This window comes from Entelurus aequoreus, linkage group LG16 (assembly GCF_033978785.1).
Source record: "Entelurus aequoreus isolate RoL-2023_Sb linkage group LG16, RoL_Eaeq_v1.1, whole genome shotgun sequence".
NCBI classification, from domain to species: domain Eukaryota; kingdom Metazoa; phylum Chordata; class Actinopteri; order Syngnathiformes; family Syngnathidae; genus Entelurus; species Entelurus aequoreus.
Window position 1 is genome coordinate 25,475,006 of NC_084746.1, and position 14,046 is coordinate 25,489,051.

General features: G+C 39.7%; 1 protein-coding gene across 1 annotated transcript in view; it reads left to right on the forward strand.

Annotated features, from left to right (window-relative positions):
* pth1r (parathyroid hormone 1 receptor) overlaps positions 1-14,046 on the forward strand; it is a 211,141-nt gene that overhangs the window by 147,848 nt on the left and 49,247 nt on the right. The window contains exon 5 of the mRNA XM_062022463.1: positions 1,991-2,085. Within this exon, the coding sequence (XP_061878447.1) occupies positions 1,991-2,085 (95 nt within the window). The remainder of the gene's footprint in view (positions 1-1,990; positions 2,086-14,046) is intronic.

Here is a 14,046-nt window from a genome sequence, read left to right on the forward strand (position 1 = left end):
AACTGTTATGTAAAAGAAAAGGGGTAGGATTAAATAAGCTCTGCTTCTTCCTACTCCTTTTCGAACATGTTGAAAAGAGAAACTGGAAATTGTGATGTATCATGTTGTATGCTTGCATGTTCGAAATAAACTCAAACTCAAACTCATAAACTTTTTTTTTTTTTTGCAAATAATAATTAACTTAGAATTTCATGGCTGCCACACGTGCCAAAGTAGTTGGGAAAGGGCATGTTCACAACTGTGTTACATGGCCTTTCCTTTTAACAACACTCAGTAAACGTTTGGGAACTGAGGAGACACATTTTTGAAGCTTGTCAGGTGGAATTCTTTCCCATTCTTGCTTGATGTACAGCTTAAGTTGTTCAACAGTCCGGGGGTCTCCGTTGTGGTATTTTAGGCTTCATAATGCGCCACACATTTTCAATGGGAGACAGGTCTGGACTACAGGCAGGCCAGTCTAGTACCCGCACTCTTTTACTATGAAGCCATGTTGATGTAACACGTGGCTTGGCATTGTCTTGCTGAAATAAGCAGGGGCGTCCATGGTAACATATGTTGCTCCAAAACCTATATGTACCTTTTAGCATTAATGGCGCCTTCACAGATGTGTAAGTTACCCATGTCTTGGGCACTAATACACCCCCATACCATCACAGATGCTGGCTTTTGAACTTTGCGCCTATAACAGTTCCGGATGGTTCTTTTCCTCTTTGGTCCGGAGGATACGACATCCACGGTTTCCAAAAACCATTTGAAATGTGGACTCGTCAGTCCACAGAACACTTTTCCACTTTGCATCAGTCCACCTTAGATGAGCTCGAGCCTAGAGAAGCCGGCGGCGTTTCTGGGTGTTGTTGATGAATGACTTTTGCTTTGCATAGTAGAGTTTTAACTTGCACTTACAGATGTAGCGACCGACTGTAGTTACTGACAGTGGTTTTCTTAAGTGTTCCTGAGCCCATGTGGTGATATCCTTTACACACTGATGTCGCTTTTTGATGCAGTACCGCTTGAGGGATCGAAGGTCACGGGCATTCAATTTTACTTGCAGTGATTTCTCCAGATTCTCGGAACCTTTTGATGATATTATGGACCGTAGATGGTGAAATCCCTAAATTCCTTGCAATAGCTCGTTGAGAAATGTTGTTCTTAAACTGTTCGGCAATTTGCTCACGCATTTATTCACAAAGTGGTGACCCTCGCCTTATTCTTGTTTGTGAACGACTGAGCATTTTGTGGAAGCTGCTTTTATACCCAATCATGGCACCCACCTGTTCCCAATTAGCCTGTTCACCTGCGGGATTTTCCAAATAAGTGTTTGATGAGCATTCCTCAACTTTCTCAGTCTTTTTTGCCACTTGTGCCAGCTTTTTTTAAACATGTTGCAGGCATCAAATTTCAAATGAGTTGATATTTGCAAATAATATAAAGTTTACCAGTTCGAATGTTCAGTGTCTTGTCTTTGCAGTCAATTCAATTGAATATAGGTTGAAAAGGATTTGCAAATCATCGTATTTTGTTTTTATTTACGATTTACACAACGTGCCAACTTCACTGGTTTGGGGGTTTGTACATTTATGCCGGAAAGTCCTCCAAGGCACCTTTTGTGTGTCTTTTGTTGAGTCGAAAGAAATTGGTTCATTGTATGGTTCTCAGTATGTACAGTACATACATACTAAATATAGTTACATTCAGTATGTGCTTCGATGCTGTAACGATGGTCTATGAGTTGTGCACAATTTAGCTCAATCAAATTACATCAGCGTGAATACCTCGGACACATAACCACAGCATCATCTGCAACATTACCTTCAAATGTCATCACCATGGTGTGAGACTCTGCTCGCCAGGCCACTGTGAAATTCAACGCTTCATAAAGTGACAGATGTGGCCCTAACGACGCTCGCCTCTAAGGCTTTTTGACCCTCATTGATTGGTATCTGGTTTGTTACTCTTGCTATTGTGCTAACCAATTACCTTTTCCCAACAGGACGTCTTCCACCGCTTGTACCTCATCTACACCGTGGGCTACTCCGTCTCTCTGGGGTCTCTCGTGGTGGCGGTGGTCATCTTGGGATATTTCCGGTAGGTCAATGCCGTTGCTGTCATTTTCGATCGCACACGCCAAAAGCCTCCCCGGAGACAAGTGTGGATAGAGGCAGAGTGTCAGGAAGGGAGGTTGAAGCAATTAGAGACACAGGAAGTCTAAAATAGAGGTCATGGTACTACAGTATGCATATTGAACACGGTGGAGAGGAGTATAATGTATTAGTTTGATCCTAAAATACACATTCCAGTGTGTTTTGTGTCAACATACAACATGCAATAGGTAGTAAAAGCTACCTTTGACTTTTAGCAACGTTTAATGCGTGTGTTTGAGAGCCTGTGTGTGCCTCAGGGCTTCTTTGTCTGACATTTAGCCACTTTGTGCTTCTTTTATTTTCTCTACCGAAAATACTCAAAGGCAGCATTTTAATGCATGTTCAAAACAAAAACAAAACCCTTAGCTTAAATACAATAAAGTGATATATCCTATTTTTGGGGTCGGTAATCCGTTCATACGAAAACCCAAGCAATTTTTGCCCGGTAAGAAATAATGTAAACCAGTGGTCCCCAACCACCGGGCAAGAAATACAATTAAAAAATATATATATATATATTTATATATATATATTTTTTATTTTTTATTAAATCAACATAAAAAACACAATATATACATTATATATCAATATAGATCAATACAGTCTGCAGGGATACAGTCCGTAAGCCCTCATGATTGTATTTCTTTATGAAAAAAATAAATAAATTAATTTTAAAAAATTCACCGGTCCCCAGCTACAAAAAGGTTGGGGACCACTGATGTAAACGACACCAAAAATATGAACACTAAACATATTTCATAGAAGATAATTACATTTGCACTTGCAGAAAATAATACAATCAATTAATTGTACCCTTATTGAAGACTCTTGTTGGCGAAGACGGTGACGAGCGGCGAAGGAGGAGCCACTCCAAAGCCACCTTTGAACTTTTCTAGTTCTTTTTGAGTTCTTTCTTGAATTCACGTTTCTCATTTTCTTTATAAAAGTGCTTGTACTTGCACCTTTTGTTGGCTCTTTCTTTTATTTGTAATCTCAATTCTGCGGAATGATACGCAGGCAAACTGACCAGTTTGTTCCACGCAATGTTTGGCTGCACAATAACCGAGACATATACGAAAACCTGTACAAAAGTTTGCTGAAACAAAAAAACAATCATCAAAACCGAGGTACTGTACTGCAAATGCTCCGAATCGGGGGACGCACACTTTTTTAGCAGGCAAGCTACTTAGCAAATGACCGAATTCAATCAATCAATCAATCAGTCGAAGTTATTTATACAGCCCTTAATTACAAATGTCTCAAAGGGCTGCACAAACCACAACAACATCCTCAGCTCTGATCCCACATCAGAGCAAGAAAAAACTCAAGCCAATGGGAACGATGAGAAACCTTGGAAGGGATCGCAGGTGTGGGCCCCCCTGCCCCGCCTGAGTGACCGATCCAATGGATGCCGAGTAGATAGGGTTAATAACGTGAGAGTCCAGTCCATAGTGAGGCCAGCAGGGGGTCCTCCTGCATGGAGACACGTCAGCAGTGAAGACGTCACCAACTGAGTGGTCCACCCCGGGTTCCGACTTGGAACAGCTAGCGCATACCTCTGTGGGAACCGATCCGTGGCCACCTGATAACTTTGTCATGCAGGAGAGGGGGGCAGAGCAGAAAAGAGAGATGGCAGATCAACTGGTCTAAAAAGGGGTGTATTTAAAGGTTAGTGTATACAAATGAGTTTTCAGATGGTACGCAAATGCTTCTACTGAGGTAGCTGTCAGGTTCAAACACTGATGAGATCTATTAATCAGACAAGAAGCAAGGAATCATGCAGAGACAGAGTTCAATTTAGCTCATGAGGAGAACGCATGGAGCTGCACATTTAGTCACAGTCTCGCCTAACGCTCTAAGGTTCAGCTCCTGCATCCCTCTATTTATTCAGGAGTTCCACAGTCAACAACACTAAAGCCGCCTCTAAAAGGAGTGGTCACATATATTATGCAAAGCAGGTCCAGGACGCACAATACGTGACGGAATGTGCTGGGGGCCTTGTGATTTCGCCTGAGGTCCATAAAGTCTCTGCTTCGTCTGTGTGCTGTCATCTTATCTTCGTTGAGGTCTTTGAAGTCCTTGGCTGTTAGCAGGCTAAAACAAAGATAACATCTACGGCTGAGGCCACCCCTCAGACAAGAAGTTTTTGTCCTTGCACAGATTTGAAAAGTGTAACTTGAGCACAATAGCTCATAACTAAAGCAACGGACTTTAAGCATACTAAAGTTAGTGTGATAATATATACATAATTATTCTAACAGTAGCATCTCTAACGCCCTAACTGGGACGGTGTGGCGAAGTTGGTAGAGTGGCCGTGCCAGCAATCGGAGGGTTGCTGGTTACTGGGGTTCAATCCCCACCTTCTACCATCCCAGTCACGTCCGTTGTGTCCTTGGGCAAGACACTTCACCCTTGCTCCTGATGGGTGCTGGTAGCTGGTGTGAATGGGTGAATGTGGAAATACTGCCAAAGCGCTTTGAGTACCTTGAAGGTAGAAAAGCGCTATACAAGTATAACCCATTTATCATTTATTTATTTAACTGTAGGGTGTTTTAGAGTACTGGAGCCCGAATAGAAAAAGTTATGTAGCCCACAGACTCACTAATAAGCCGGAGTTCTTAGAACGCAGATTTCTGGCCGGGACATATGATACAATACAATCAGCAAGATAGGATCAAGCTAGTGTGGGATATGGAGCGGTTTGTATATTGCCTATTCATGCAGAACTCTGCTGCTCGTCTGCTAACACAGACCCGCAGACGTGAGCACATCACCCCTATATTAGCGTCCCTTCACTGGCTCCCTGTGCGTTACCGAATCAACTTTAAACTCCTTTTATTTGTTTTTAAATGTCTAAACAACCTCGCGCCAACATATCTCTCCGACCTCCTTCAGCCTTACTGCCCCACCCAATCCCTAAGATCAGCCGATCAGCTGCTACTAACGGTCCCTGACCCTATGCTGAAGCTTAGAGGTGACAGAGCTTTCACCGCTGCTGCTCCCAAGTTCTGGAACGACCTACCTCTGAGTGTTAGAAAAGCCTCCTCTCTTCCTGTTTTTAAATCTCTCTTAAAAACATACTTTTGTTCCATGGCTTTTAACACTGAGTGATATCCATCCTGCAATGGCGTCCCATAATACACCTGCTGTGAACCTGTTTTTATGTTTTATTTATTTTATTTTATTTTATTTTTTTTTTATCGTGTTCTGTTTGTGTTGTGTTGTGTTTGCTCGATACTCGTATTATCTTTTAACCTGCCCATTGTATAGCACTTTGGCTACCCCTGTGGTAAATTTTAAATGTGCTTTATAAATAAAGTTGATTTGATTTGATTTGATTAATTTTCAATGGGGAAAAGTTCCTGGTAATTCTGGGAAAACCAATTTTGGAAGCGGGAAACATGTTGGCTTGAACGTCCAAGGTGAGTGGCGTGTGTGAATAGTGGAATGGTTTGAATACGTTGAGAAATGTGGGAATTTAGAAAAATGTCCCATTTATTTTCAATTGGAAAAATGTCCTGGAAAACCTGGAATTGATATTGTAAAAAAAAAACTGTAGCCAATTTGTTCTGACCAAACCAAACGTTTTGAGACTCGAACGGTTCCGATCAGATGAAAACTGGCAGAAGAGGGCGGACCAAATTTGACGAAATAGATGAATCAGATTACCACATGTGGCATTCACACAAATACAGCACATTCAATATTCTCCGGCCTGCCACAGTTGTTGTTTGCGTTACTCACACCGCATACAAGCGCTGACAAACTACAAGCTGGGGAAAAAATACTAAAGACTAGTGAGAAATGATCTGTCCATGCAGCGACTTAATTTTACTTTATAAAACATCCTAATTTAAGATTCGTAAATCTAGAAATCAGCACGACTTTTAAGATAGAAATAAGTATTTTATTCTGAAAACAAGCATCATTCAAGTTGCAATTCTTAAATTAAGCATTCTCTGGATCAGTGACGTGCGGTGAGGTTCATGACTGGTGAGGCACTGACTTCATCACAGTCAGATTTACAAACATATGAACCCTAAAGAGTATCTTATTCACCATTTGATTGGCAGCAGTTAACGGGTTATGTTTAAAAGCTCACACCAGCATTCTTCCCTGCTTGGCACTCAGCATCAAGGGTTGGAATTGGGGGTTAAAACACCAAAATTATTCCCGGGCGTGGCGCTGCTGCTGCCCACTGCTCCCCTCACCTCCCAGGGGGTGATTAAGGGGATGGGTCAAATGCAGAGGACAAATTTCACCACACCTAGTGTGTGTGTGACAATCATTGGTACTTTAACTTAACTTTAACTTTACACATACAAACTGTAGCACACAAAAAAGCACATTTAATAAAAAAAAACGTTATTATGGTCTTACCTTTACTTTTAAGTGCGGGAACAGTGGTGTTCGTGTTGGAGGAGTTGTGAATGAATGAAGTATGAAATCCGTGCTGCAGCCTGCAGGTGTACCTAATGTTGTGTCCCTGCACTCGTTCACGGCTCCTCCGGCGCGATCATTGTTGTTTTTGCACTTTTTGGCTTGTTGTTAAGTGACTTTTTTTGGGTGGATTCGGTCTTGCACGTGGAGGGTTTGGGTGTGGGCTTTGGTTGGTGTGGCGCTCCCGTCGGGCGGTGCATTCTGCGGCGGGGGTGCTTGGCACAAGGAGGCGGGGTTACTGCGAGCCTCCCACAGTGCGTCTTCGCAGCAGTTTTATGATCGCTCAGCACAAGAAGTACTTTACACACATACAGTTGTTGACAAAATACACTGTACATTATATACCTCAGCTAACTAAACTATGGAAATGTGTAATATAATTCATATAGCAATACGGTCTCACTGCACAGCAGGCCAGCAGTTAGCCGAGTCCGCAATCCATGGTGAGGCACAAGTGCCTCAACTGCTGCTGATCACCGCACCGTCTCCTCTCAGTATTTGAACGGCAAATGTGAAAATTCAGCGATTTTGAATAAAAATAATCTAAAACTGGTGAAGTTAAATGGAAAATAACTTTATAGTATAATCACTGAATACATATAACAATTTAATTTTTTTTTTTTCTTTTTACATTTTTTTTCTTTCCATGATGGCAGGTGAGGCCCCGCACGTCACTGCTCTGGATGTTGCAGAATGTTTAAACAAGATTGAATGTTTATTTTCTCAATTTGAACATTTCTAAACTAGAATAGACTAAATGTAATCTCATGCATGCTAAAATTAAGATTGTGCTGTAAAGTCGATGACTAAAAATACGTCAATAGCTCCTAAAACTATGGAATTTCCCAGAAATACAATTTTAAATCTTGGCAAGTGGCAAATAATTTACAGTGTTTAGAAGCTCTGGCAGTTATATGCTTTTGTAGCCCTCGTACTTGGTGACTTTAGAAGTTCATTTTAGTTCAGTTTATTTCGAACATGCATACGATACAATGTAATTCATCACATATTTCCAGTTGTTTCATTACAGCACGTCCGAAAAGGAGTCGGAAGAAGCTGATCTTGTTTAATCCTACCCCTTTTCATACCATAGCAATGTTATCCTATTTCTTTGTTCTCTGTAACAGAACAGTGAACAAATAAATAATAAACAAATAGTATACCATAGTAAGTAAACAAATACTAAATACATAAATTATCTTTGTCTCAATAAAAAAAAAAAAAAGGGTTCAAGATGTTCAACATAATTATTGTTCTGTGTACTTTGTGAACACTTGTAGTTTGAACAGTCTCTTAAACTGAATCATATTGGTGCTTTGTTGGATTTCCTTGGTTAATCCATTCCATAATTTAATTCCACATACTGATATACTAAAGGTTTTAAGTGTTGTACGAGCATACACATGTTTTAAATTACATTTTCCTCTAAGGTTATATTTCTCCTCTTTTGTTGAGAATAATTGTTGTACATTCTTGGGTAGCAGGTTATAGTTTGCTTTGTGCATCATTTTAGCTGTCTGCTAATGCAACAAATCGTTAAATTTCAATATTTGTGATTCAATGAATAAAGGGTTTGTATGTTCTCTATATCCAACATTGTGTATTATTCTAATTGATCTTTTTTTTTAACACAGTTAGTGAATGAAGCCGTTTAGACTTTATAGATTTAACCTGTTTTATATTGATGTACAGTAGTTTAGACTTCACACCTGCTGCGTTAAAGTAAGATACAAGAGCAGCAATGAAAAAGGAGCTCTGACACGATCACATTCATTCGACTGATATTTGTCCATGGCCGATTCATTCAGAAGCAATTTATCATCCTTGCATTTGGGAGGCACAGGAAGCATCAGGAATGGCAAAAGACGCCCGTTTACTGACGTTTTCCCCACAGGAGTGACTCTCATTCCGCACGGAGGCCTTTAGGATGGCTCCCAACTGGCAGCGCCAATATGTACCGACCAAATGACTTTAATACGTTCTCCCTGGGGCCCAGCTGACATTCTGGCTGAGCATTGTAGAAAGCGCTCCCTCCAGCGCCACATGTCAGCTGGAGGAGAACCCCAGCAGCAGCAGCGGCAGCTTCAATGTTTTCTAAGCTATATCCCCTTCTCACCAGGGAAATGTGGGATTGATTAGTCGCCACACACCACTTCCAATCAATATTGACAAATATTTGACTAAATAAAAAGGCAAGAGAGTGAGGAATAATAATTATGTTGTGCAAGGGGGACCATTGGCGTTGTTAGGCCTATTTTAGGGGGGCTCAAGCCTCCTAAAATTTTCTTAAGCCCCCCTAAATAATTTAGTGTTAAAAAAATAAAATGAAAAAAATTCAATTTTTTTTTTTTTTACAAATACATGCTGACATATTCATTATAAAGTGGCCCGAATATGAGTTTAAATAAATAATCATATAACCTGTCATTATTCACTCAGTTTCCCCTCACTTCATAGCGTAAGGTAGAGAGCCCCTTTAGTGCGTCGCTATCCAATCCATTCCACTTGTTCATATAGAAAATGCCCACATCACTCAAAATCCAGTCCGCATTTTCTCTGCGACCTTGCTTGCGGTCCTGCAGGTGTACGAAGCACATTAGCACACAGCACTGCAGAACAAGAACCTTGTGTCTGCAATTGTAAATAATTTATTTTTTAAGTTTTGTGTTTCTTGTAGAATCTATACAAAGTATATTAGCCTATTGTTAAAATAATGAAAAAAACATAATTAAATATATTTGTCTTATTGTATTGTTACATTAATAGCTGTTGTATTATTACAGGATGGCTTGTTAAACATTTCATAGGATTTTCAGAGGGTGGAAAAACCAATACATTTAATATAAAATGTAAAATGAATAAATACATAAAAAGAAAAAGAAAAAAAAATGGTTAAAAGCCATCGTCCCGGGGAGCATTTCATTTTGTCCCGTGCATTTTTTTTACTGTCCCCGGGACGATGGGATTACATTAGTCTCAAGCCTTGGAAGTTACATTTTATTGTTTGCATTATTTGTTTCAGCATTGCACTTTGAAGATGGTCCCTCAGCGCTTTGACAGCTTTGGCTCTTTTTCAGATCAGCAGACGGACTCTAAGTCTTTCTTATTTACAGTATATAAATTCCCGGGCGCGGCGCCGCTGCTGCCCACTGCTCCCCAAGGGGATGGGACAAATGCAGAGGACAAATTTCGCCACATCTAGTGTGTGTGTGTGTGACAATCATTGGTACTTTAATCTTAATCTTTAATATAAAAGTTTCTCATTTCTATTCAGACTTCCATATATATTTAATTTCCTTAACGGCTTGCCATAAAATATATATATAAATATATTATATACAAGCCAAATTATCCCAATCCAGATATTACTTTAATTCATGTAATTAAGTAATATTTCCAGGGCTTGAATTTACAACCATTTTAGTCACATATGTGCCCAAAATGTAATCTGTGCAACTTCTAAATATTTGGGAACAAACAATTATTGTATTGTGAGCGAAAGTGGTGGCATTAGCCTCTATGTTGTGAATGAATAACATAGAGGCTAATGCCATGACTTTCATTGTGTGTCAGTGTATCTTGAAGGATCATGCAAGTAATTGTTTCTTGTTGATGCTGTAAACAAAATGTCACTGTGCAAACCCATGTTTGTTGTTGTACTGAACACACATTGAAAATAAACCGACTGAAATAATAATAATAACAACGATTAATTTCTAAGTCTCTGTTAGCCGTTTGTGAAGTGTTGTGCTCGTGCGCTATGTTCGCTCGCATCCTGTGCATCTCCTGGGGGCTAAGCCCCCCCTGTCCTTAAAAGCTAGTGATGCCCCTGAGGGGGACTATGTTGCTGACTTTACTTCATTCATCCATCCATCCATTTTCTACCGCTTGTCCTTTTAGGTGTCGCGAGGGACGCTGGAGCCTATCTAAGCTGCATTCGGTAATGATCGTGATGCACCCTACGTTCTTAAAGCTCTGAAAATTCTCTCTTCTTGCAATATTTTGCAACACATGCTTGCAATTCTGCTTTTTATTGCCCAGCAATTTCATATTTGGGTGTTGGAAGCCCCGCTAGATGTCAAGAATGTTCTAGTCAGGGAGGAAATCAGTTGTCTTTCATTATGGATCAGTACTGAAACTAAAGATTTAAGTCAGTGCTACAAGAATTTCTATTACTTCTGAGTACTTTACAGAAAGTAAACTTGGATATATAAGACAAACAAAAAACAACACACGTAATCATTGTGACATCTTAAAGGCCTACTGATACCCACTACTACCGACCACGCAGTCTGATAGTTTATATATCAATGATGAAATCTTAACATTGCAACACATGCCAATACGGCCGGGTTAACTTATAAAGTGCAATTTTAAATTTCCCGGGAAACTTCCGGTTCAAAAAGGTCTAGATATGATGACGTTTGCACGTGACGCCAATGGTTGAAGCGGAAGTATTCGGACACATTGTATCACAATACAAACAGCTCTGTTTTCATCGCAAAATTCCACAGTATTCTGGACATCTGTGTTGGTGAATCTTTTGCAATTGGTTTAATGAACAATGAAGACTGCAAAGAAGAAAGCTGTAGGTGGGATCGGTGTATTAGCGGCTGGCTGCAGCAACACAACCAGGAGGACTTTGAGTTGGATAGCAGACGCGCTATCCGACGCTAGCCGCTGACCGCATCGATGATCGGGTGAAGTCCTTCGTCGCGCCGTCGATCGCTGGAACGCAGGTGAGCACGGGTGTTGATGAGCAGATGAGGGCTGGCTGGCATAGGTGGAGCGCTAATGTTTTTAGCATAGCTCTGACGAGGTCCCGTAGCTAAGTTAGCTTCAATGGCGCCGTTAGCAACAGCATTGCTATGCTTCGACAGGCGGTACAGCATTAACCGTGTGGTTACAGGTCCAGTGTTTGGTTCGGTGTCTCCTGATAGTAGTATTGTTGATCTTTTGTCTATCCTTCCAGTCAGGGGCTTATTTCTTTTGTTTCTATCTGCATTTAAGAACGATGCTATCACGTTAGCTCCGTAGCTAAAGTGCTTCGCCGATGTATTGTCGTGGAGATAAAAGTCACTGTGAATGTCCATTTCGCGTTCTCGACTCTCATTTTCAAGAGGATATAGTATCCGAGGTGGTTTAAAATACAAATCCGTGATCCACAATAGAAAAAGGAGAAAGGTACAAGGGCTCTTTGGATTCCACACTAAGTTACGGTCAGAGCGAAAAAAGATACGTCCTGCACTGCAATCTAGTCCGTCACTCTCACGTTCCTCATGCACAAATCTTTCATCTTTGCTCAAATTAATGGGATAATCGTCGCTTTCTCGGTCCGAATCGCTCTCGCTGCTGGTGTAAACAATGGGGAAATGTGAGGAGCCCTTCAACCTGCGACGTCACGCTACTTCCGGTACAGGCAAGGCTTTTTTTATCAGCGACCAAAAGTTGCGAACTGTATCGTCGATGTTCTCTACTAAATCCTTTCAGCAAAAATATGGTAATATTGCGAAATGATCAAGTATGACACATAGAATGGTTCTGCTATCCCTGTTCAAATAAGGACATTTCATTTCAGTAGGCCTTTAAAGGGGAACTGCACTTCTTTTGGAATGTTGCCTATCATTCACAATCCCTATGTAAGACAATGGTTTTCTTTTTTTTAATGCATTTTAAATATTAAATAAATGCGATCAAATGTCTGCTTACAATGGAGCCAATAGGAGTTGCTCTATTCTGCTTATAAACCCTTTGAAAACATCCAAACACCTCAATCAGGGTTGTATATACCCCAGGGGTGTCCAAATTCTTTTCATTGAGGGCCACATCGCAGTTTTGTCTGCCCTCAAAGGGCCACTTGTAAATATATGATTAAAAAAAGAAAGTATAAGGATTCGGCTCATGATATAGTATTTGATTATTTGCTTTTTTTTTTACGTTTGTTTAAAAAAAAAAAAAAAAAAGATTTTAGTGTAAAGAAAACTCGCTCAGTTGCCAGAATTTTATCATAAAAGTTGCAGTGTCTTTTTACGGAATATTTCTGGAAATTGAATGGAAAAACAGTACCACTCTTTTACAGTAAAATCTAGAGTTGTTGATTTTATAGTGTATTACTGAAAACACAAACAGTACCAAAGTTGTTTTTTTTTGTAAAAAAAACAAAAAAAAGTCTATTGTCATTTTTACAGTGCACAATTTGATAACTTGCTTTGAAATCATAAGTTAAGCTGATATTCAAGTACTTATTTATTTATTTTTTTTAAATATGATAACATTTTGTTGCATTATTAGATATTACATTTTAAAATATATGTATATAAAGATACGCATGCAGTTCATGTATCTTTTGAATGTCAAAATGAAAAAAAACAAATCATTTGTAAGAAAATATTCTTTATTAAAAGCGTATTATTACCATTTCGCAGGCCAGATCTGGCCCCCGGGCCTTGAGTTTGACACCTGTGATATACATGATGTAAGTATATATGTAATGTAGTAACAGGCACATTTATAATAACATTCAATATTTACCTATTTTGCTCATTTTAAGCATACGCGGCGCATTAATTTTAAAAAACCCTCACGTAGTTCGCTTTTTTTTTTTTCCAACATCACTGATTATTACTCACTGCAAAGACCACTTAATACCTTTACTATATCAGTATGTGGAATTAAATTATGGAATGGATTAAGCAAAGAAATCAAACAATGTACTAATATGATCCAATTCAAGAAACGCTTCAAACTTAAAGGGTTTATAAAGTACAAAGAAGAAGAACCATAATAAACATTCTGAATGTATTCCATCCATCCATTTGTTTTCTAGATAATCTTATTTATCTCACCATATGAAATATACCTAAAAAAGTTGAATAAATGACTACTGACTGCACCTGAGGTAAACAAGCTACAGCAACACCTTAGTTACATTAATCACATTGTCAAAATACATGTAACTGCCAAAAAAGGAGAGGACTTAAAGGGGTGCCTTGAGGAACGCCTCAGTTATACAAATCACAAGTTTGGACCCCAGTGTTGTACATTTGCTAGATTGATTAAACTTTCAATGCAAGGTTAAATGGGTTTACAGTAGTCCAAGGTCCTCTATTAAATAGGGTTTAGGAATGTGCTGCAAAAATGTTTGTTTCCAAAATTTGAATTAAACTCAGGGACAGGTATGATGTCATTCCTGCGCTGGATTTAGCCCCTGGAATAGTTCTGCTTTAGAGTGGTCAGTGGGCAGCTTGTATGGCAGCATAGTTTTTCAAAAGCAGGCCACGCAAGTGACTCCAAACTAGTGCCTTAATATCTCTGGGGGATTGAATTGAGAGAATCTTGCTACTAGAATCCTCTTCCAATCTGTCATTTAAGACACCTTGTGCTCCTCCACTTTCCCTTCGTTCCACTTGAGGACAGGTGCTCAATTAGTTTCAGGTTTGGAAGTGACATAATTGGCCACTCCATC